This window comes from Halictus rubicundus, chromosome 14 (genome assembly GCF_050948215.1).
Source record: "Halictus rubicundus isolate RS-2024b chromosome 14, iyHalRubi1_principal, whole genome shotgun sequence".
Classification (NCBI taxonomy): Eukaryota; Metazoa; Arthropoda; class Insecta; order Hymenoptera; family Halictidae; genus Halictus; species Halictus rubicundus.
In genome coordinates this window covers 10,690,342-10,711,580 of record NC_135162.1, presented here as the reverse complement: position 1 = coordinate 10,711,580, position 21,239 = coordinate 10,690,342, and the positions used below count along the sequence as shown (strand labels likewise).

Genomic DNA, 21,239 nt, shown 5'->3' with positions numbered 1-21,239 from the left:
ACTAATAAAATTCGCTTGAAAAATAGGTGTAATTGGTATTGGCACGGTAATTGGGTCCCTCGCGTTGTTCGGCGCTGGTCAACGCGTTGGTTCGTTCTACGATAAACGCGTTCCAACTTCACAAAACATTTCCAATCCGAACAAAAGAGGGATAACAAAAGAAAAAAAAAAAAAGAGCTGCGCACTCACGGAATCAGCGATCCCACGGTGCCGAATCCATTAGCAAACGTTCGGGCGTACCTGACTTCCGGTCATCCAACCTCGAATTATTTCACTGCGGGCAAAAAAACGAGGAAACACGGACTTAATTGTCGGCGAACCTTCCGCGTTTCCGGGACGTGGAGAACGTGCGAGGTACGTATATCGACTAGCATAACGAATATTAAATTTTTTTCGTTTATTAGTAGTGGGGATAATTCTGCGACGTTTACGTTGCGACTTACGGTTCCCTTGACAAGTTTGGTCCCCATGGCGAATAGAATGCGATACAAGCATTACAAAATTTGACCTTGAATTGCAAGGTTAACGTCAATTTTGCGACAATTTCTCTCTGCCAAAACCATGACACTAAATTTTGTTACACCCTGTACATGTTTAACTGATCCCCGTAGCACGCGTGCGATCGTCGACGAAATCACAAAATCAATACTGAAGAACAAGGCGAGCAGTAGGAGGGGATGGAGAAGGAACGGTGAACGTCGCGTCGAGATGACAATGAGGATCCGTTCTATTAAAAACGCTTTCAAGAATGGAGGTCGTGAGTCGATAAAGCGATATTTGGCCTTCCTAATGGATCGCGCGACGCGACCGATCGAATGACAGTTTGTGGGTGGGAATGGAGGGCCAGGGCGGGGGCCGAGGCTGAGAAACGGAAGGGCGCGATAGGGCAGCTCGAACAAGTCGAAGGAAACGGAACAGAGAAGCGAATCGGTCGCGGAAGGACCGACAGTGTCGATGACGAAACCGAGGCCAGGTGCGAGATCGTCTCCTATCATCTGTCCCCTCGCTTTTATTTGGTGTATCGGTAATAGCGTAGAGTGCTTCTCTCTCAAAGTAATAGAGGCTTGAAGACCCTTTAAGTGACGTTCGGCACTTTACGATCGCTCTTTATAGACGTTCACTCTATACACCACCTTTATTCCCCGGTCGATCCATCTCTGGTATCTTTTATCGCGCACGCCGAGAAAAGGAAAAAAAAGAAGAAGAAGAAGCGAACGCAGCCGGGTTAAGATACGTCGTTCTCTCTTTGTTTTCTGTTCGCAAAGAAAGCGACTCCGTTTAGCGAAGACACTTTAATGCTCGCGATGACGTGGAAACGTATCGATGGGTGTGATTGAAGTAAGTGTTGATCGAGTTACCGGGAATAATTGGAGGGCGGAGTTCAACGGGAAATTAGTTTTGTGAAAGTGGCCCGAGGAGATGTGGAGGGAACTTTTTCACGACTCGAATGTTTCTGCGAAATTATCAACTCTCGGCCGAACTTCGTTTGATTTTAGCGAAACGAACATTTAAATTAGTTTCGCTCTGGTCTTTTGTTCGGAATAAAAGTTCTGTATCGTACGTACTCGTCGCTAATAAATAAACTGTCGAAACGCCACTAATAAATATTTATCGATCGAGAGACGGCTGCGTGCACTGCAAATGCTTAAGGACTTACATCGCTAAAGCCGCAAAAATGTTCCAGCGAGGCGAAAAGAGGGCACTTTATGAGCTGTTTCAACCTGAGGAAAATCCTCTTTATGGTCTAGAGTCTAGAGATAGTAGATTAGAGTAAATGCCATAAATAGCCGACTATCTGTCTTAAAATCTTTCGCCCAGCTTTAAACGCGTTTCCCTTGAAACTTACAATTAGTTGTCTCGCCTTATATTCCCTGTTCTTCTGAAAAAAAACTACTGGTTCGGTTTCAAGCTTTTAAGAATTTCTTTGACAAATATTAGTTAATTAATTTGAAACGAAGAAGAGATAGACCGGTCAAGGGAATTTGTCTGCGACGTCAGAATGTCGTGGAAGAACATTTTCATATCGTATTTATACTGCGCTCCCGATAACCACAGAACCATTACATCGACCCACTTGTTTCTTTGAGCCTCTTCGACTTGCAAATTTCTCGCTACATAACCGGTCTTCTCTCGATGTTTTTATTCCGGCGGCGGCGGCCATCATTTCCCATGGAATTTCTGAAAACATCGCTTACCGCGACATCGGAACGGCCTTCCTGCATTCCCGATGTGTCGAAATTGCATATATGCGTAATGCGAGAGCACCCGTGCCGCTGGAAATCCAGCCGCGCGCATCTTCTCGGGCTCCTTTGATGCCGTTCGCATGTTTCTTATTTTGCGGGAGATCGGAAACCAGGAACGAGGCTGGCTTTCCCTTCGCGTTCAACTTCAACCAGGTTTTTCGACCCGTAATTTCGCCACGCTTCCGCGTACACCGTCCGGATTCCCATATTTTTTTTTCTGCTTCATCCGAACAGTCTGCCTTAATTATCACGTAGACCTCGCTCCCGAGGGAATTTTGCCTTTCGCTTGCTCCCTCCGAAAGCGAAACGGTTAGCTAAACCAGTTCCCCCCCCCCCCCCCCAAAAAAATCACTGTTATTAAACCGTTGCCTCGGATCTTCCTTCGCGTCCGAAGTTACTTCGTTGTTAATCATTTAGTATCGATATCAGAAGATTATTTTATTTCGAGAGAATTAAAAAAAAGTTCCTAATATTATTGTGAAAGTTGTGAATTTTTTTGAATAATTGCTCGCATCCGGTAGGCCTCGCGGAACGGACCGTTTCACAGTAGAAAAATTCGGTTCGGTTATCGACGTCACGCGGGCCATATTTGTTCGATGAAACTCTACGTCAGAGTCTCGACAGACGCGACAATAACTTCCGGCCGGCGTGCAGCAGCGTCCCGAAGGTGTTCCGTCTCGTGCAGCCACACCCCTTACCTTTTCACGTCTGCTTTCCTGTTCTTCGTCCATCGATTCGTCTTTATCAAACGCACGAGAGAGGGCAGGCAAGGGAGGATCGGCGGAAGCGACGCGACGCGACGCGACGCGGGGAAGAGAACGAACGGATAGGCTAGGCGGTCGTAAAGCCGAGAATTCCCCTGAAAGTGAATTTTCTACGGCGAGGACCGGAAAGTGCAAGGTAAAAGAGCAGGTAACTCGCTTCGACGAAACTTCCTGCTCGCCGGAGATTCTCCCGTAGAACTGTATAAAGAGCCCACGACGTAGACCACGTTGGCCGGCAGAGGTCTTTGCCTCTTGAAAGATTAAATCGCCGTGAACGTATTTATTCAGGCTTTCAACGAGACCATGGATACCCATAATCCTTCGAATCGGATTCCACGGAACGTGTCACGTGACGCACGTGACGGGCGCGGTCGCCGAAATCGACTGATCGGCAGAGACACGGTTGCGCTTCGGATTCTTCCTCTTCTCCTCCGTTTCCATGCAACCAAAGGATTCCGTTGTTGAATATTGATTTAGGTCCTCGTTGTGGATAACTGGAAGAATATATTTTAAACGCGTGTTCTCGTGGACTTAACCTAACTTTAATATCTACGCGACACAAAATGCACGTTGTGCTCTATGCAGGGAGGGCAATCTCCCATGTATAATGTGTGGACATTAGCAGTGCCACCTAGATCCATTCCTCGTGACCTCAACTAGAAGCTATATATATAGCTATACGATTCTACAAACATACACATACACACATACACATATATCTACTGTACAGTACGATTACTACATAAACTTAGAAGTAAACTTATAAAAAAAAAAGGATATAATATGTTTTGCAACAATACATTCTTTTTACAATATTCTATCTCAAAACATAATAATACATAATTATACATGTAACAGATAATCACATATAATATCAAACTAATACAAATGATAATATCTTCATCCACTTATTTTGTACACCCATTACACTTGCTGCTGCACTGCTCTGCACCTCACTATCCTAAAACAAACTTAAAAAAATTGTATAATTAATGCACAAAGTAAAATTCGAAAAATAAGCTCAGAAATAAGTTCACTGAGTTCGGTCAATTTTGAAAAATTATTTCTAAAATTTGTTTCGACACTGAGCAAAGTTTTTTTCAATATTTTTTCAGTATTTCCTGGGCTTATTACTCGAATTTCCAGTACACTTAAATTTTTGTATTATTAAAACAATATGAAGAAGGTTTTGAAGGGTATGATATCACAGTCCGCAACGAGTCACACGATCATTCATGCCATGCAGCAGTGGTTTTGCCAGGAATAGTAGCGTCCAATAGCAGCAAAGATTCGAACATCAGTCTTGTCCAATCACGTTTAATCACGTGATGTGCCGTGAACGTGGTGCCGTCTAAGCTCATTCCCTCGCAAGTGAACTAAGCGGTCCAAGGTCATACATAAGAGTTTTCTCCCCCTGGCTCTATGGCCCGCCACTCTACAGACTACTCTATTCGCCGATTCGTCGCGCGGTCCTATGCGCATGCGGTTGCACATAGACGTGCGACTCGATGGCACGTTTTCACATCCGTCTCGAGTCTTTCCATTTTGCGCGCCGGATCTTGCCCGTGACTGATCTCTAGATGTTAGGCTTTTTCCAGAGACGGCCAAATCGAAGAAGAAAAATCGACGAAACGTTCAAACTGTCGTGATCGCAGCGTGTTCGCATCGCTCCTGGAACTTTCTTCGGTTTCCAACGCGGTTATTCGTTAAGGTAATAACCGTTAACGACATTCTCAAGTTGCAACGAGCTCGGCGTACCGGACTCGCTAGGCTGAAATTATTTTTCATCGTCGGCGGTTCGCCTGATCGCCGCAGCGCGTCTCGAAAGCGCAACAACGCGGGACGCTTAAGGCTAATGACTTTCCGTGTCGCGTTATGAATTTTAATGAGATTTATAATTACAAAGCGGCCCATGCTCTCTTTCCGATGGGTCGGACAAAAGACAGAGCCGGAAAGAATGGCGGAAGATCGATCGTCTGGATCCTCCTCGCACTCCCCTTTGTTGCTTCTAGCGTTGCCATTCTTTTTTCAGAATCCGCGCGTTTATTCCGAGGAAAAAGCAAAATGAAAGTCTCACGTCGTAGAACAGATTTTCTGCTGTCTTTAAAAACTAAGTACCACGCTTGCCGGAGAACTAATCGATTACCGCGAAGTGGGCGTCTAATATTTTATATTTGAAACAATAAAAAAGAAACATTGTTAGAGGCAGCGTGTCTCGTGTGAAAACAAATATTGTCACCAGAAATTCTGCAGGTAAATCAGTGTTCCCGAATGACAGCGGACGAATGAAATGTTAACTCCTCTACGGCGAACGAAGCTCCGAGTTCTCGAAAAAAGAATAAAATTTGACGACTCTCCTGACTCTCGGTTTAGTCTGCAAAGGAGGATAGCAGAACCCTGAAATCTCCTTTAATCCATCTGTTCGACCTAGGTCCGATGATCGTGCGCTAGGTAAGTCGTAGATTTTCGAAAGTACCAACCTACCGGCGTAATTCAACGGGAGACTCGTCTAGGACTCGGGCCCGCTCGATCGATTATCGAACTGGTCGCAAGAGAGCCTCTGATACTTATCATTTCGATGTATGTATCTCACGTAGACACGGCGTCCGAGTAATCATTCGACTGTGACTGTTTCTCTGGCAATTTTGCTCCGTTAACGAACATAACAATAGATTACCAATGGAATATACGAATAAATGTTTTCTGTCCGCTACTTGGACAACACATACTTTCAATTATAAATATTGTTCTATGTTTGTTCTTTTTTCAAAGTAGGTCACCTCTCCCCGATTTTCCGTATTTACAGTTCCGCGAGAAGAATAAAACCAGAGCTTTCGTTTCTTATCTCGAATGAAATCTGTCCGACTCCACGTCGCCAGAAATCATCTGGAAAGTCATTGTCCAGCGTTGTTCGCAACAAGAATACTGTTCGCCCACAGTAATAATTCACCTTCTTCGGTGGTGGCTCGCCGTTGGAATTGCAATTTCCAGCAACGCGTTATTTCCACCGCGTGTTCTGCCGGCCCGTGGCCCCTCCCTGTGGTCTCTCTGCTCGACCCCCGCGAGAAGGGGTTGCTGAGAAGCTGAAGTGAGCTTCCTGGCTGAACTGAAATATCCCTTATGATGCCCTATCCGACTGGGTTTCGATGGTGCGCATTGCGCATCGCGCAGAAAGTGTGAGCATGAAACTGCGAGCGTAATATACAGGGTGAAGTACACATTGCAAACATACATAAACAAATGGACCGAGGAAAAGGTCGAACTCGTGAAAATCGTAGAGATACGGGATCTCCGCTGTAAGAAGATAAGACGATCGAAGTATCCGCGATACCGGAAGCTTGAAATACATGCGTATTCAGCCGTTATTCCCCCGAGAAAAAGGGTTCTAGATACGGAAGCATCCGTTCCGTCTATAACGATTTTCCATGGTAAACATTTGCCCATAGCTCAGGCTTGCTGCTGCGGTTCAAGTTAAATTGCCTTCAAAATTGCATCCCCCTAGCGGCGCTGCGTTATAATGGTAACCCGGCCACCGACTCGGATCGCTCGCATAAATTTCAACCGGCGAGCTTTGCCAGAACTCGCAGCGCAACGCGCGACGCGCGTGCCGGTAATTGAGCGATGATAATGATAAACAGGAATTTCTACGCGAGCCTATCGGCGACGATGACGATGATCACAGGTCCCGTGTTCCGCGTCGCGGCTCCTGCGCGCGTCATTTTGTTGCCGTAGGTTTTACACGGACCGGGGGATGTTAACCAAGCGAAACATGCCGTGCTTCGTGGACTTTTAGAGTGACATAGAACTCGCCAAAAATACCGGACACGTAGTCTCCTTCATCGGGTCACGTCCACGTTGCAAAACAGTCGCCAAAGTTCGGACTTTGTCGACGAAAGTATCAGCGGTGAATTTCAAAATACAATTTCGTCGCTTTTCAACGACTTTACAGCGGACCGAAGAGGAATCGGGAATATTCTGGTTTCAGAAAGATTTCAGAGTTGTGGGGGTTTGACTGCGCGATATTACATGTTTGCAATCTCGCCTGGTACGGCATTTTTATCAATTGACCGGGAACGGGCCGAAAGCGTTGCATACAACACGTGCTCGTTCAAAACTTGCGTTTTATTGTCTACGATCGCGGAAACTTTGATATTGAAAAAGTTAGGAGGGCATAACCGGAATGTAATCTAACACAGGTCAATTTCAGTTTCAGGTCTAAAGTGTCTGCTCCGAAGTAAACGTTCTCTATTGTGTATGATCGCGTTTAACGTGTACAGTAAGTGAATGTACGTTAAATATTCATAAAAAGGGGGAGCATTTAGAGTTTATATACATTCTAACATTAAATAGCCTCTAACCATGGAAATGACCGATATAAAAGAAATGTAATTCTCTGGTAGTAAGGTCAGACAATTAATGTTTTATTTTTTTCTTTTCTTCTTTTTTTCAGAGCCTGCCACAAACGCCAGCTGGCGGTGGCGGTGGAAAAGGAAACGGAAGTGCCGGCGGTGGTTCTGGTATGGTAAATGGTTCCGGTGCCGATCTCCAAGATATACGTGACGGTGCTGCCATAAACACAGAACACGTGAGTAACGTACAATCGTTGGTGACAATAAATCTCAGTTAGTGCGTATATTCCTATTTGTATGAACTTATGTATGCAAGTTACAACAATTTAATTGAAATTACAGAATTATTAGGCGTGTAGTAAAAATGGTTTCCAATGTGTATCGACCCTTCCAGGATCATGAAGAACTTATAAAAAAGAAACGAAATAGAAGAAAATGTTTTCAATCACCTCTCTAATATGATTCTATTCTTTTCATTCGATTGTTTAAAGCTCGTATGTTCCCGGTGGTCGTGAAAGGTTCAATAGGTGATTGAAAATCCAAGTTATCGGCCCTATCCACGGTACAGTTCCAATTTATCCCGCTCCCGAGTAATCGGTAGGAGTCCCCTGGGCGTGCACGTATGTCGACGGTTTTTCGTTTTTTTCTTTTTTTTTTTGTTTCACGATATCTGCTACCCAACGATATAAAGGTGGCTGCGAAATAAGGCGAAAGAAAGCAAACAATGCCCGCCGGCACGCTGAATGACTCACTTTGTTGCCTTCAATGCGAAACTTTCCTCGTCGAGGCACTTTTAAAGAAGTTTCGAAGAATCGTAACGGCAATCATTGCCGAAGGAATGGCCGATTTGTTCTTGTTCACTCGGTTGAGGAGTCGTCGACATTTTTTCACCATCGTCGCGACGCGAACCGTCGTCCCTCGGAGTTACAGCTGAAAGCGCCACGTCACGAGACGATTGTGTAACACTGTGACTCAACAGGGAACTGGCAATGTTTGTACCTGAATGTAAAAAAATTCTTTGCTACTTTAAGTAGTAAAAGTTCAGTTTGTAAACATTTTGATGATTATCGTACACAGTGATTTCTGTGTATATGTCGCCGAGGCCTGCAGGATAAATGTCGCGGAGTTATCCCCCCTGCCGCGGGGTATATCCCGTGAGGGGCCGCGAAGCTCGAGAGGCCTTGGGCGTCAAGGAATGTAAACATAACACGGCTAGGGTATGTCGCTGACAAGACTCGCGTTGTTGACATACATCGAGAATTCACTGTATATTGCTATTTATACTTTTTTGTTTTGAATCAGCTATCGCGTCTACCACAGGCAACACGGTACCGAGTACACGTACATAACACACCACTCAATAAGTCCCCGGTCTGACACATATATGGCAACATCGTTGATTGCCGAAACTGAGGCTTATTTTGAGACCAAAGACAAATCGTTTTGCATAAAGGGCGTCGAAAAGTTAGAGGAGCGTTGGAATGAACCTATCACTCTTGAAGGAGAGTATGCTGATGAATAAAGTGGAATTTCTAAAAACAAAAATTTGTTTCTCTTAGTTAGACCGGAGGCTTATCGAGTGATGCGTTATATCGATCTTATTACCAGCAGCTTAATATCGCGCTCATCTTTCGGAGCCGCAGCAAAACAGTCCGCAGACCATCGATTCGATCAACAGGATTAAAAAAACCCCCCCAAAAGACAGTTCAATCGGAAATCGCCTGGACGTAGCCGGGAATCCAGGAATTAAGCGATTACTTCGGAAGTTAACTATTGTTCCAGCTGGTCCATCAATCGAGCCAACCCTCCGCTACCCCCTGGCTCGGTTCTCCAGCACTGACTGCCCATTCCATCGCGCTCCACCCCGTTCGATCCTCCCATCCGATTTTCGCGCGTTGATCCATTCGCACGGAATTAAAACCTTTATCTACGTTTCTCCGCCTGCTTCGTCGAGCCTCGAGCCTCCAGCGGCGAAAACGGATGGGAATCAGACTGGTGGAGAGGGCTTCGGCTGGAAACGGTGGACCCGGTCGAGAACAATACCTCCTGGAATACCTGCGATCCCTTCTTTCCAAACATTCCGTTTCTTCCTCGCATCTCCCCTTTTCGCAATTCTCCCCCCTCAGTTTTAGTTTTCTTTCGAAACCATTCCCCCTTTTTTCCTTTCCTTTTATTACTGTTTATCACTTTTTTAAAAAATTCGAGGTCTCGATGAGGAGACCTAAAACCATTCGCTAATTCTCTTATGTCCTATTTCCCCGCAATTTCCGCTGTTATTTAATTCCATTTCTTCCAGCTTTCCATTTTCACCGCAGTCGTTTTTCCGTGGCGGCGCTTTTTCGGTTCCGCACACTGTAAAGTCTTTCTTATATTTATATGTCTGTGTTTCTCTCTCTCTCTCTCTCGTTCTGTTATGTGCCAACGAGGCTTCCACAAAGCTTCGCTTCTTTGCGTTCTCGTTTGTTTTGCTCCTTCTCCCTGGCAATTTTGACCGCGTTTTTTCCTTCCCAGAGCAGTCGACCATCTTGTTTTCCACCCGTTATTTTGGTAGCGGCCTACGCCTTCTTCCGTCGATCTTCATCACGCAAATAATTCGCTCTTCTTCTCCGTGTTTTTCGATTCCCTTTTCAACCTCGGAGGCTCTTCTCGCAATTTTCGGAGCCGCGCTATCGATCTACATGAGACTGCAGAAAGAGCTCTCCTTCGTCGATTCCCGTGCTGGTTGTATGCTTTCCGTGATAGAAACGAGAGTATGCATTTCTTCTTTGCATCATTTTATGAAATTGCAGAGAATGTAACGACATTCTCAATTTGCAGTTACTATACATTAGGTCTAGCAGCAGGGCCCGCTCTAGCGGTTACGACGCCCCGGGCAAAAAAACGAATTGCCGCCCCTTTTTAAGCACTAAGCACCGCGCTCAACAAAATGACCTTTTTTTTAGCAAAATTGTCTGGCAGGGGTAGTCTGAAATTTTCTATTAATTGAATATTTAACACACTCACAGCCAAAGCCAAAATGGCGCCCCTAAATTTTGGCGCCCCGGGCAAATGCCCGGGTTCCCCCCCCCCCCTAGAGCGGGCCCTGCTAGCAGAGGAATCGGTCTGGTACCTCCGAAATTAATATTGGTCGGTATCGTTTTCTTCTAGGACGCGAGAATTATGTCCAACAATCACGACGATTACCCGATAAGTAAATCGTCAGCGTTGCACGCGCGAGCGCAGCCGTTGCTGGCGCAAGTTCGTGGCTGCAGAATGTTCTCAGGAATTCTCCCATTAAGGAATTAGTGAGCGTGTTTAACAAGGGGAAGTGGGGTGCAGCTACACAGTCAGCACGGTTTCCGGCTAACTGCCGTACCCAGATAAATCGAAACGCAGGAAACTCCTATAGAGATATGGTTAAGTTCAACGCTACTCAGTTTCCGCGAAGCCGAAATTCTTGGATCGTCCCGTCGCGACGCGTCATGTCGCGTTCGTTATAATTCATCGCTACACCGCGGATCTCTATGGAAAATCAAAATTCTCTGTGTTAATTTTCAGAGGCAGGAAATATATCGTTCCTCCCTCGACATTTACCACATGTAGAAAATAAAAGAGCAGTGATCTGTTTTCAATGACCTTGAAATATGGGGGCATAGCCAGAAATACAAATGTTTAGATTAATCTAAACAAATTGGTATAAACAACATAAGCTTATACCAAACCAAAGAATAATTCTTTCCCGTTAGAATATGTCTGAATCTCCAAAAGGTAACATTTACTATAATTTTTCCAAAATTACTTTCTTCCTGTCCACAATTAAAAATGACGTCTTCTTCGATAATATCTAGTACTTGTTAACCCTTTGCACTCGAAGCCATTTTAACTCTAAAACAAAACATTTCTTCCGACCTAGAATATTTCCCTTCTGTATATATTTTTTCACGCTATACATACGAAAATGGTGCAATCTACTCATAGAGTACTGAAATGTAACAAAGTAGAGTAATAATGTAACAAATATTTCGAACAATGATACAGCAATTTTTAGTGGCGCCTTACAGTCGCCATTCGAGTGCTAAGGGTTAAATCATTCTGTGTTACATAGGTCCATCGCTGACTTCGTTGTGCTTTATATTTAATTATGAATCACTTAGAATATATCGTTCAATTAACAAAAACCAACTAAATGTTGTAAAAGATTGATAATCATTCATATTTTATACAACTGTGAACATATTAATCGATGAATATAGTGCAAATAGGCGATTTAGAGTTTTGTCCAGCTAAAAAGGCCGTTCGTTACACTGTGTGTCGAATCTCAACGAGAACAGAAAGAAGAGAAGCTGCGATGGTAATCCAGCCAACGAGAATTCCGCCGGCAATCTTCCGTGCAGTTATTCGTAAATGTGGAGAGATTTTTAAAACGGGAATATTACGTCGTAAAGTCCGTTCGTCGCGAAAATAGTCTGAACAGCGTGCAGCCGGAAAATTAGTCGGCGACATTCACTGGGGACCGGAAGTACCGAACGACGAAAACCAACGACCGACGACCGACGACCGGCGACGACGACCGGCGAGGCGGCCCGTGTCTTCGCTCGGCCGAGCACGTACACATCCGAGGAGGTTTTATTTTCGCCGCGCGCCACCGGTTGAACGCCGCACCGCGTGGAGGGAAAAAACTAATTCCGTAATTGCAATCCAAATTTCTTTGCAGCAACCTCCTAGCCGGTGCCATTCTTCCGCTCCCTCCAGCTCCGTCTACAGAGCGCTCCTCGCCAACGACGACGACGAAGACGACGAAGACGACGACGTTTAAGAGCGACGCGCTTTGTTTCCTTTCCTTCCTCTTCTTCCTTCCCGCGTTTTTTCCCCTTCCGCGCCGCTTTCATTAAATTCCGCTCCTACTTATTTCCTTCAATCGAGCCCCACATTCCTCGCCTTTCTTTCACCGACCGGCTTCAATGGAGTCGCCTTTCTATCACCCCCCCCCCCCCACCCCCCACTTTGCATTAAATACCACTTAAAAAATTGCCAATCTTTACCTCCGATGTATCGGCAAAACACAATTCTTTAACCGTAATATTTTAACACTGAGTCCGCCACTTATCGAACCGTTTATTACGGAAGTGGGAGAGTTCCTGCATATCTTTCTACGAGATATTTCAAGGCAAAAACGAACGAATAACAGACATTAATAATTCCGGGCCGTCTTTTGCGAAACTCTCGGAAACTTCATGTACTTATTACAGACTCGGTTAACTTGACGTTGCGGATCCTTCTAATTTATAGGCGATGGCTGCCGATCGTGTTACGCCTTCGGCAAAGGAACTTTGAGTTTTTAATTTCTCTTAATCTTTTGTTTTCTCTTGGTAATTTCTTACTCTCGGACCCCGTTCGAGCCGTTCTTTGCCTCTCCGCTTCCTCTGCTCCCGTTGCTCCCTTTTTGGTACGTTTCTCGGGGTCCGTCTCGAAATTCCTCTCCTTTTTGCGGCTTCGTTTCATCTTCTTCGAACCGCACTCTAATTCCCTAGGGTGTCCTTTGCCTCGTTCTTCGTTCCTCAGCGCCGGGGACGTGCGCTGTTAACACTCTGTTTCCGTTTCGTCCGTGAGCGCCGAACGAGTCCCTGTTGTTTAATCGGTTTAAGCCATTACTATTTTCCAACCGAGTGCAATCAAACAATCGCGTTACACGGAAATCGTACGGTAACGGGTTCGAGGGAACGCCAGATCATTTTTATGAATCTCGCGCAACTCCCGTCCCATCTTGTTACACAGCGGCAGGATAAATGTTCTGATAATAACGTGCCAGGAGCGACTTCAATTCTCGTGAGAATTATCCGGTGACGGTGCGGTCCGCTCCATTTTGCGGAACATACTTCGAGCCTCGTCCCGCGATCGGGATCAAAGGTGCCGAGTTCTTTGTTTGTTCATTTCCTGTTCCCGTTCAAGACGGGAAATGAAAAACGCAACGATTAAGCGAAGACAGACTCTGTTGGATTAAAGTTTGATTAACTGACCTTCTCGGAGGCCGTTGGCTCTCTTCCTCTTCGCCTCCGTACCTCGGCGACTCTGCTTTTTATCGGTCACGTCTCGGAGTTAATAGAGGCGAAGCGGTAAGCGATTAAGAACGAATTGTTCTACAGGAGACCGTCAAACTTCCTATGATATGCAAATCTATGATCTACGACAGTTTTATAGGCAACTTTGATAAAATAGTTTCAATTTTCTTTATATTGCGGATTAAATCTTTTCATAGAATGGCAGTGTCCAGAGTAGCCGTGTGCCATTTTATGTAGCGTTCCAGAATATGGTCGCGGAGTGTGCTACCCATATCGGCCAGAGTCATTACGATGAAATTGAACGCGCAAATACGTTTTCGGCGTACCGTATAAAAATTCTCGAGGGTGGAGGAGGGAAAGCAGGGCGCTGACGCGCGCACGGTTGAAAACAAAGGGAACGGAGGGAAGTCTCGACGCGATATAACAAAAGATCCTGCCACGCTGGCTCTGAATTTTGTCCGCGGCAGTCCTCCGGCCCTCGAGCTCGCCGCCCAACGCCCTTCGCCCAACGCCCATCTTTCCCAGCTTTTTCTTTTCCTCTTCCCTTCTTCGGACTGTATAATGTGGAAAGCGTCGGAAAATGCTCACGGCTTCCGTTGTCCGTTCCCCCCTCCTGAATTCAATGGCGATCGTGGTCTGGCTTTATTAAGAGTACAGTTAGGTGTTAAGCAGCGGACTCGGCTTGTTAGCCGCGGTCGCGTCAAAAGCGTAGGTCGAGTAACACGGAGATTTTATTCTTCTGCCATAATGAATTCCCCGGTCTAGCCTCGGCGCAAGCTGCTCTAGCAACACGGTCTAATTAAACGCCGTCACTCAAAGATCCTGTTTCATTTTCCTTCGTTGCGAGATTATACGGCTTTCCGATTAACTATCAACTGTCTGTGGTTTCCTCGAGTTTGTTCACTGACGGAGTAAATTTGTTAATGTGTGATTTGTGACCAAAAAAAAAAAAAATGGTCATTAATGTATAGGTTAGTGGGGAGCAGAGTCGTGTTGAATTACGATCGACTTGCTTCACGATTTATAATTACAAAGTAATTCGGTTACATTCTATTCGATTACCTCGTGATTCAATTAAGTTAGAATGTAATTTGCAGTTCTGGCCGGTCTCGTTCAATTAAATTCGAATGAAATCCGTTTTTACGATTGAAATGGAATTACAAGTTACGGTGTACATTACGAATTATACACGAGAAGGAAAAGAGGTGGTAGAAACGAATTGAGCGTAAAGCAGTTTCCAGAGTCAAACAGATTCCGGATCTTCAATTTCACATATTCTCTTCTACCGTGGGACCGTGAAATCAAACCATGGAACTTCAAAGAAAAAGAGCGAGGCACTGGAAGCTGGTATGCATTCTGAAGTCATGCGCGCGCGACGGTACAAAGTTGCTATGCATGTATTTACATACGAAATTCCAGCGCAACCTTTTTCGCAGGTTCCAGTTTCGCGTGCGTCGCTCGTTGATCGTAACAATTACTCGTCACACGATAAGGTGTAGAACCGTTCGGAATTCCGCGGAATCGGTAGAAAGAAAGAAAGGACGATAAACGTAACGAACAAAGCAGCGCGCGGTATGCGAGCAGCCCTTTGCCCCGGGCAAAATTTCCCGAGTCATGCTTTCACTCGGCAACTCGTAAACTGCAATCTCTGGCCGACGTCGTTTCGTATTTTCCACCCCTGGAAATTTGTTATCGTGATCACTTCGACCCTCGTTCCATCCAATTTCCCCGGAATGGAGGCACGGTTCGCCTCTTTGTAACGGAACGGAACGGGCGTCGCGTCGCGTCGCGTCGCGTCGCGAGCCACTCGGGGGCCCCGTGCGATCGCTCGAATTGCAACGAGCCACACGGAAATCGCGAGCGGAACAACAGCTTCCACCACAAAGGCGGGACCGTATCTTGAAAACTCGCGATTGTCCGGCGCATCCCTTTTCAGATTGCTACGTACCTATACCGCGCCGCTCGTGCTCGTGCTCGCGTCCGTAACTCATTCGGCACTTACACCGGGTTCAAAAGCTAATAGAAGGGCTGAGGGGTGAGTTTATTTTTCTTCGCAAGGGATTCTTAAAATTAGCCGTGAGTTTTACTGCAGGTGCTTAAGGGGGCCGGTACGGTTCGAAATCCATATACGTATGCAGGGGTCAAAATCTAGACAAACTGCCGCTTCAATATTGCAATGAGCAGTTTAGAAGTGGTCAATTGTGTTTCCTAAAAGGCCAATCTACGTCTGTATGGAGCCCAAATTGCGAATTTCTACCTCATCGTGGAGTAATTTATGACGTCACACGATGGCTGCCGCTGAGAGATTCTCTTAATTTCGAGAGATTTAGTGTTCATATCGAAAAAAAGGCTCCATACAGACGTAGCAAAGACATGTACAAACACGGTGGTATGCATTTTTAATTGATTACTTACTTATTTAAGACGGAAAATGTCTAGAAAAAAAGGCGCCGGATAACATAGCGTGACAGTCAAGGCCAAATGCCTGCCGGCCCCCTTAAAAGAATCAGCTATAAGTTTACACGAAAACTGCTCTAAAATATTTCATGCAAAGTCTCTCTGATTAATAGCATCTATTTTTAATTGTATCTACATATCTCTTCTGTAATTTGCATTTTCCACGGAACATATGTAGACATAGGACGACTTATGCTCAGCGCAGCTGGCAAAACTCTTTCTACCCTGGTAAACGATAAAAGATAAGACGCGAATAAATCGCGTCCCTTTTTATATCTCCGGTCAGCGATAGGATCAGGGTGCTACTAAAGTTTACAATCTTTCCGCGCGCGCGCGAGCGCACACGCACGATTGTAATTGCTGATGGAGCTTCTGCACACTCAGCTCGGACACGTTTCTAGATAACGCGTTTTCTAAGCCAACCGTGAATTTTCCTACATTTGATTAATATTTCCAAAGAACGGTTTTTACTTTGATAAGACTTGGGTGAGACCTTTACGATTTAAAACCGTAGGTCTGTTTTAAAGTGGTTGCATTAATATAATTGAGTAATTAGTGGGTCAGTAAGCGGTGACGAAACTATGAAACTGAGCCATTATATTGTCAAACAAAAGCGTCAGCGCTCAATGAAACCGTTGCGAAATTCACTCGAATATTCGGCATAATCAAATTTCCGATCCGAACCGGCGGCGTGACTATATGGAAAGACGGGGAGGCTTCATTTAATCCTCCGTACCTCTCTATTCTACAAATTTTTTCAAATTTATCCAGTTTTCTATAACTGCTGCAGGCACCGATTCGATTTTCATGACGGAAAACTTTTTTCGGCAATTATTTCCAACGTTTCGGGGAAAAACTCGACATCCATCGCGTTCGCATTCATAGCGGGCACGTTTTCTCGTTTTCGTCGATGCCGGCCGCAGCTTCCATTTCGTTCGAAACGCACCTTTATCCAGCGGCGAAGAAGCTCCAGCCGGTGTCCCTCTTGCCGACGTGTTCCGCATTTCACGTTCGCACTCCGGACGCGGAAATAAAAAAGCTCGCGAGCTTTAATGGATTCACCAGCCTGGACAAATTTCACGGATGTATAAATGTCCGGTGCAGTGTTCCTTGTGCAGGCTGACTTCGAGACGAAACTACACCAGGGCCGAGGACAACGCGAAGTTTACCAGCCCGTTTCCGCTAACGGCCGATTTGAATTCCATAAAAATTCATTTCGCGGCATTCAACCGCCGCCACTTTTCCATTCAACTCCCCCCCCCCGAAAGTTCTGTACTCTGAAGAACAATCGTTGCGTTCCGGCTTCTTCCTCTAATCGGTCTGTGCGACCGAGCTTTGCCGCAGCGCTCGGAGCGTACTCCGCACAGGCACAGAAGGGTGGAAACTGGTGGAAACTGGAAACCAGGGTGCAAGGGGTTTTAAAGGATGGGGAAGGGGGGCGGCTCTTTCCGAAGCCGTTTCCCCGAACAATCGCGACGCGCGTTTAATCGCGAATCACCGGCAAAGGAAGGTGGAAAACAAATCCGCGAAACCGGCTCCCCCACGTTTCAACTAAACTTTTGTCGTCGCCGTAACAATCGCGGCCATTCAGCATTTCGAGCCGGCGCGGTTTTCCCGTGGGGAAAAAAAGGGGGCCAGAGCCACAGAGAGAACGTTCGCGAGGGCCAGGGGCTCGACCAGCTGAAGAAACCACGCGGTCCACCCGTTATAAAACATTCCGCCGTCACCGGGATGTCCGCGTTTCCGCGAGCTTAGCCGGCTTGTTTTTCTTTACGACATCGATCCCGCCGACAAAACACACCTCCAGACGCTTACCCTTCTTCCTGCTCGACCAACGAAACCCGGCTGAAAAACCATTTCACAAAATTGAAATTCATTCTTCTGCGTTCTACTTGTTTCCTGGTCGGGCTTTCCGGTGTGAACCGCGTCTTTTTGGAAATACCCTATTTTCCCGGAATTCAGACGTATCGAGAAAATTGTTGTAATTGTTACTCGTATTGTAAACGTGGTCCCGTTGTCACGGAAAACGGCCAACGGGTCCGTGAGATTTTCTCACAGAACCGAAACTGTTTGCGTTCGGGCGAAAGCTGGTGGAAACTGTGGCCGTGCGGAAATTTCGAGCGAAACTGGGCAAGTTTTTCATAAAACTCCGCCCGGAGGGTGGACGTGTCCTCCCGGTGGCAAGTTTACGATGCAGGAATTCTGCCTCGTCAATACTGTATTAGCCCGCGATAAGTTTAAGCCATTCGAATCCTCGGCGAGTTGTTCGGGCTTACCGGTCGGCGCAACTTTAATGGCTCGCAGATTTAACAAGGCACCGGCACACAGGTACAGGCACAGGCACAGGCACAGGTACAGGCGCAAACTTTGCTGCGGGGACAACCCGAAAGCTCGAGGCATTCGACCCTAACCCCTCGAAACGAATTTCTAATTTCGTACACGTAGCAACTTGAAAGAGTTTCCGGGCCACTGCGGGGTCCGGACGAAACATTCGCGAAAATTAACGAAGCCGACAATAGAAAGGTCGTTCATTCACCGATACGGCGAATTTCAACATCGTTCCAACTTATGGGCGCACTTTTTCTTTCAACGTGCCAGAGACATTTCGAACGCTGAGAATCACTCGCACAGGAAAAAATAGAACACGCAAACTCTAATGACGTCGCACTGTTTGCTATTGTGTCCTGTAATTCTTCCGCGCGAGAACGTTGAACCGCGCGCAACGTTGTTAGCAATTAAAAGTTCCGTCTTGTTACGTGAAAATTGGCATTAGCGAAAAACGGCCGTTCTTCCGCGACCGTTGCGAAATTTAACAATTGTTATAAACTCTTCCGGAGCGATGGCACGTCTAACGTGGTAGCTTTTCGTGCAATTTGTGTAGTTACCGTGGAAACGGAAAATGTTTCTCTACGGCAGCAACCCTGAGGACGTTTAACACGATTTTTACAATAACAAATAAAATATAAAAATCGTTCTGATTATTCTAGTTTTGCTTTCAACAATTATACGTACAATGAATAACTTCCATTAGTCTTAATTCAGCTATTGCGAATGATATGCGTCCTGTGCGTGCGCAAATGTGAATTTTTCAAAATGAAATTTAAACCCCTTCGCGTAAAATATCGGTTTAATGCTGTTATCGAATTACTGTATACATTCGCTGCAGTTATAGCGGGCATTATACGACGGCACATATTAATCATACGGGAATGCTGCTTTAATAAATATGTTTGTCCATAATGTATTAACTTGAAGCGCAATGTTATTTCGACATAGTAGTCATTCGCGGCGGAATAACATTTGATAATTTCGTGATAATTAGACGCATTAATTGCCTTTTTAATCGTTACGCTTAAATAAGGATATGAATATGTAAAGCTTTCGAATTGGTTTCACCAACAATTTGCATATTAATCAATAATATACAACCTCGGCGGCCATCTCCAGATATATCTCTGTTTAAATTTTATGGATTCAAGATTATGGTATATACAGTGACTCCCACTGATATTCGTACGCTCTTCAAAATCGCATAACTTTGTCAATATTGGACTATGCTACTCGAATTTTTTTGAGAAGTTAGAACAATTGGATGACTACATAACATGAGAAAAATGTTTGATTAAAATTGCAATTGGTCGAAATTGCAGAGAAAATACTAAAAGTTGTATTTTGCAACTTTTTTATGTGGACTTACATTGACAATTCAGGAAGTACGATTTGTAGATCTGTATGAATTATACATATTCTGAGAATTTCAACAAAATCGGTCAACGTTGTAATGAGCTACAAAAAGAATTTGGGCCTTCTCAGGGAATTTCGTGCTTATATGATCATTTTGGAACATCTGCAGCTCCGTGCAACGTTGACCGATTTTGTTGAAATTCTCAGAATATGTATAATTCATACAGATCTACAAATCGTACTTTCTGAATTTTCAATCTAAGTCCACATAAAAAAGTTGCAAAATACAACTTTTTATATTACAAATTACTCCACGATGAGGTAGAAATTCGCAATTTGGGCTCCATACGGACGTAGATTGGACTTTTAGGAAACACAATTGACCAGTTCTAAACTGCTCATTGCAATATTGAAGCGGCAGTTTGTCTAGATTTTGACCCTTGCATACGTGTATGGATTTCAAACCACGCCGGGCGCCCTTAAAGCCCTTTTAAATCCCTTAAAACACTCTCTATCAATTAACCAATTCCTTGTTTCGTTTCAGGCTCTGGTGTACAGGGACGGCAACCTGGTCTCGGGCTCCCTGGAAGCCCTGGTGCAGCACATGGTGCCCACCGAGGAATATTATCCCGATCGGGCGTACCTTTTCGCCTTTTTGCTGAGCGCCAGGCTCTTCATCAAGCCGCACGAGCTCCTGGGCGAGGTCTGCGCCCTCTGCGAGCATCAGCAAAACCTGAATGGAGAGGGTGGCAAGGTGAGCCACGAATCCCGCGTCCCACAAAAGCCCACCGAGAGCCTTCCGGGCGTGCACTTTACGGCCACCGCGTGCATTATCGTTTCATCGTCTCGCAGGCTCGACCCCCTTTTGCATTCACCCCCTCGGAGAATCATCCCGGCACACGCTCTCGCTCTTGTTCCACGTTGTAATAACGAGCACGCGTATCCAGGCCAGAAAAGTCTCGCTCGCAAATGAATTTCCACCCCTGCAACCCCCTCCCCCTCCTCTCCGTCCTTCCTCGATTTCTTTTTTTTTTTCAATTTCGACCCGCGCTACTTTGCGCCTTCTTTCTGTGCTCTGTTGTTGTTTTCCTTCGTTTCTCTATCTCTCCCCCCCCCCCCCCACTCTCTCTGCCACTTTTTTGTTTTGTTTACAAATGGAATCGGAAGGGACAAGGGTCTCCTGTTTCACCAGAAATGTTATCGGTGTTTGTTTTTGTCCGGGCACAGTTTGTCGCGTTACGTTTGTCGTGTTTTCACCCGAAAACGTGTAGTGTAATGCTAGAGCTCTCGACGTCGACTGACCCCTGTTTCAGGAACGTCTGCAACGTTTCGTTCCGCGGCTGGTGCAGCTGCTCGCCGAATGGACGGAAACATTCCCATACGATTTCCGGGACGAAAGGGTGATGGGCCACGTCAGGTCCATCACGCAGAAGGTCGCCACGGTCGACGCCGCGGCCAGGCAGGAAGTTTCGGCACTGCTGCAAAACTTGCTGCTCAGACTGACGGCCCTGGAGAGGTACGAGGAAGGACTGGCCAGGCTTGCGACCGAAGCCGCGACAGAACAGCTTACGCAGGTTTGTCAATATTTTCGAAACGCTACGTACGACCGTCGCATTTATTTTTTCATTCGTGTGCAGAAACGTGTGCAGTCGTTCTTTCAAACATTCGATATTTCGTATTTTTTTTCGAGGTCGTCGAGTTCCG

The 21,239-nt window shown here is 45.7% G+C and overlaps 1 protein-coding gene across 2 annotated transcripts in view; it reads left to right on the top strand.

Moving 5' to 3' along the window:
- The window catches only part of LOC143360990 (uncharacterized), a 334,034-nt gene that overhangs the window by 297,643 nt on the left and 15,152 nt on the right, over positions 1-21,239 (top strand). Inside the window, exons 4-6 of one of the 2 annotated variants that reach the window (XM_076800225.1) lie at positions 7,458-7,592; positions 20,080-20,289; positions 20,849-21,109. In XM_076800225.1, the coding sequence (XP_076656340.1) occupies positions 7,458-7,592; positions 20,080-20,289; positions 20,849-21,109 (606 nt within the window). The remainder of the gene's footprint in view (positions 1-7,457; positions 7,593-20,079; positions 20,290-20,848; positions 21,110-21,239) is intronic. The other variant, XM_076800226.1, reaches the window with a different exon arrangement.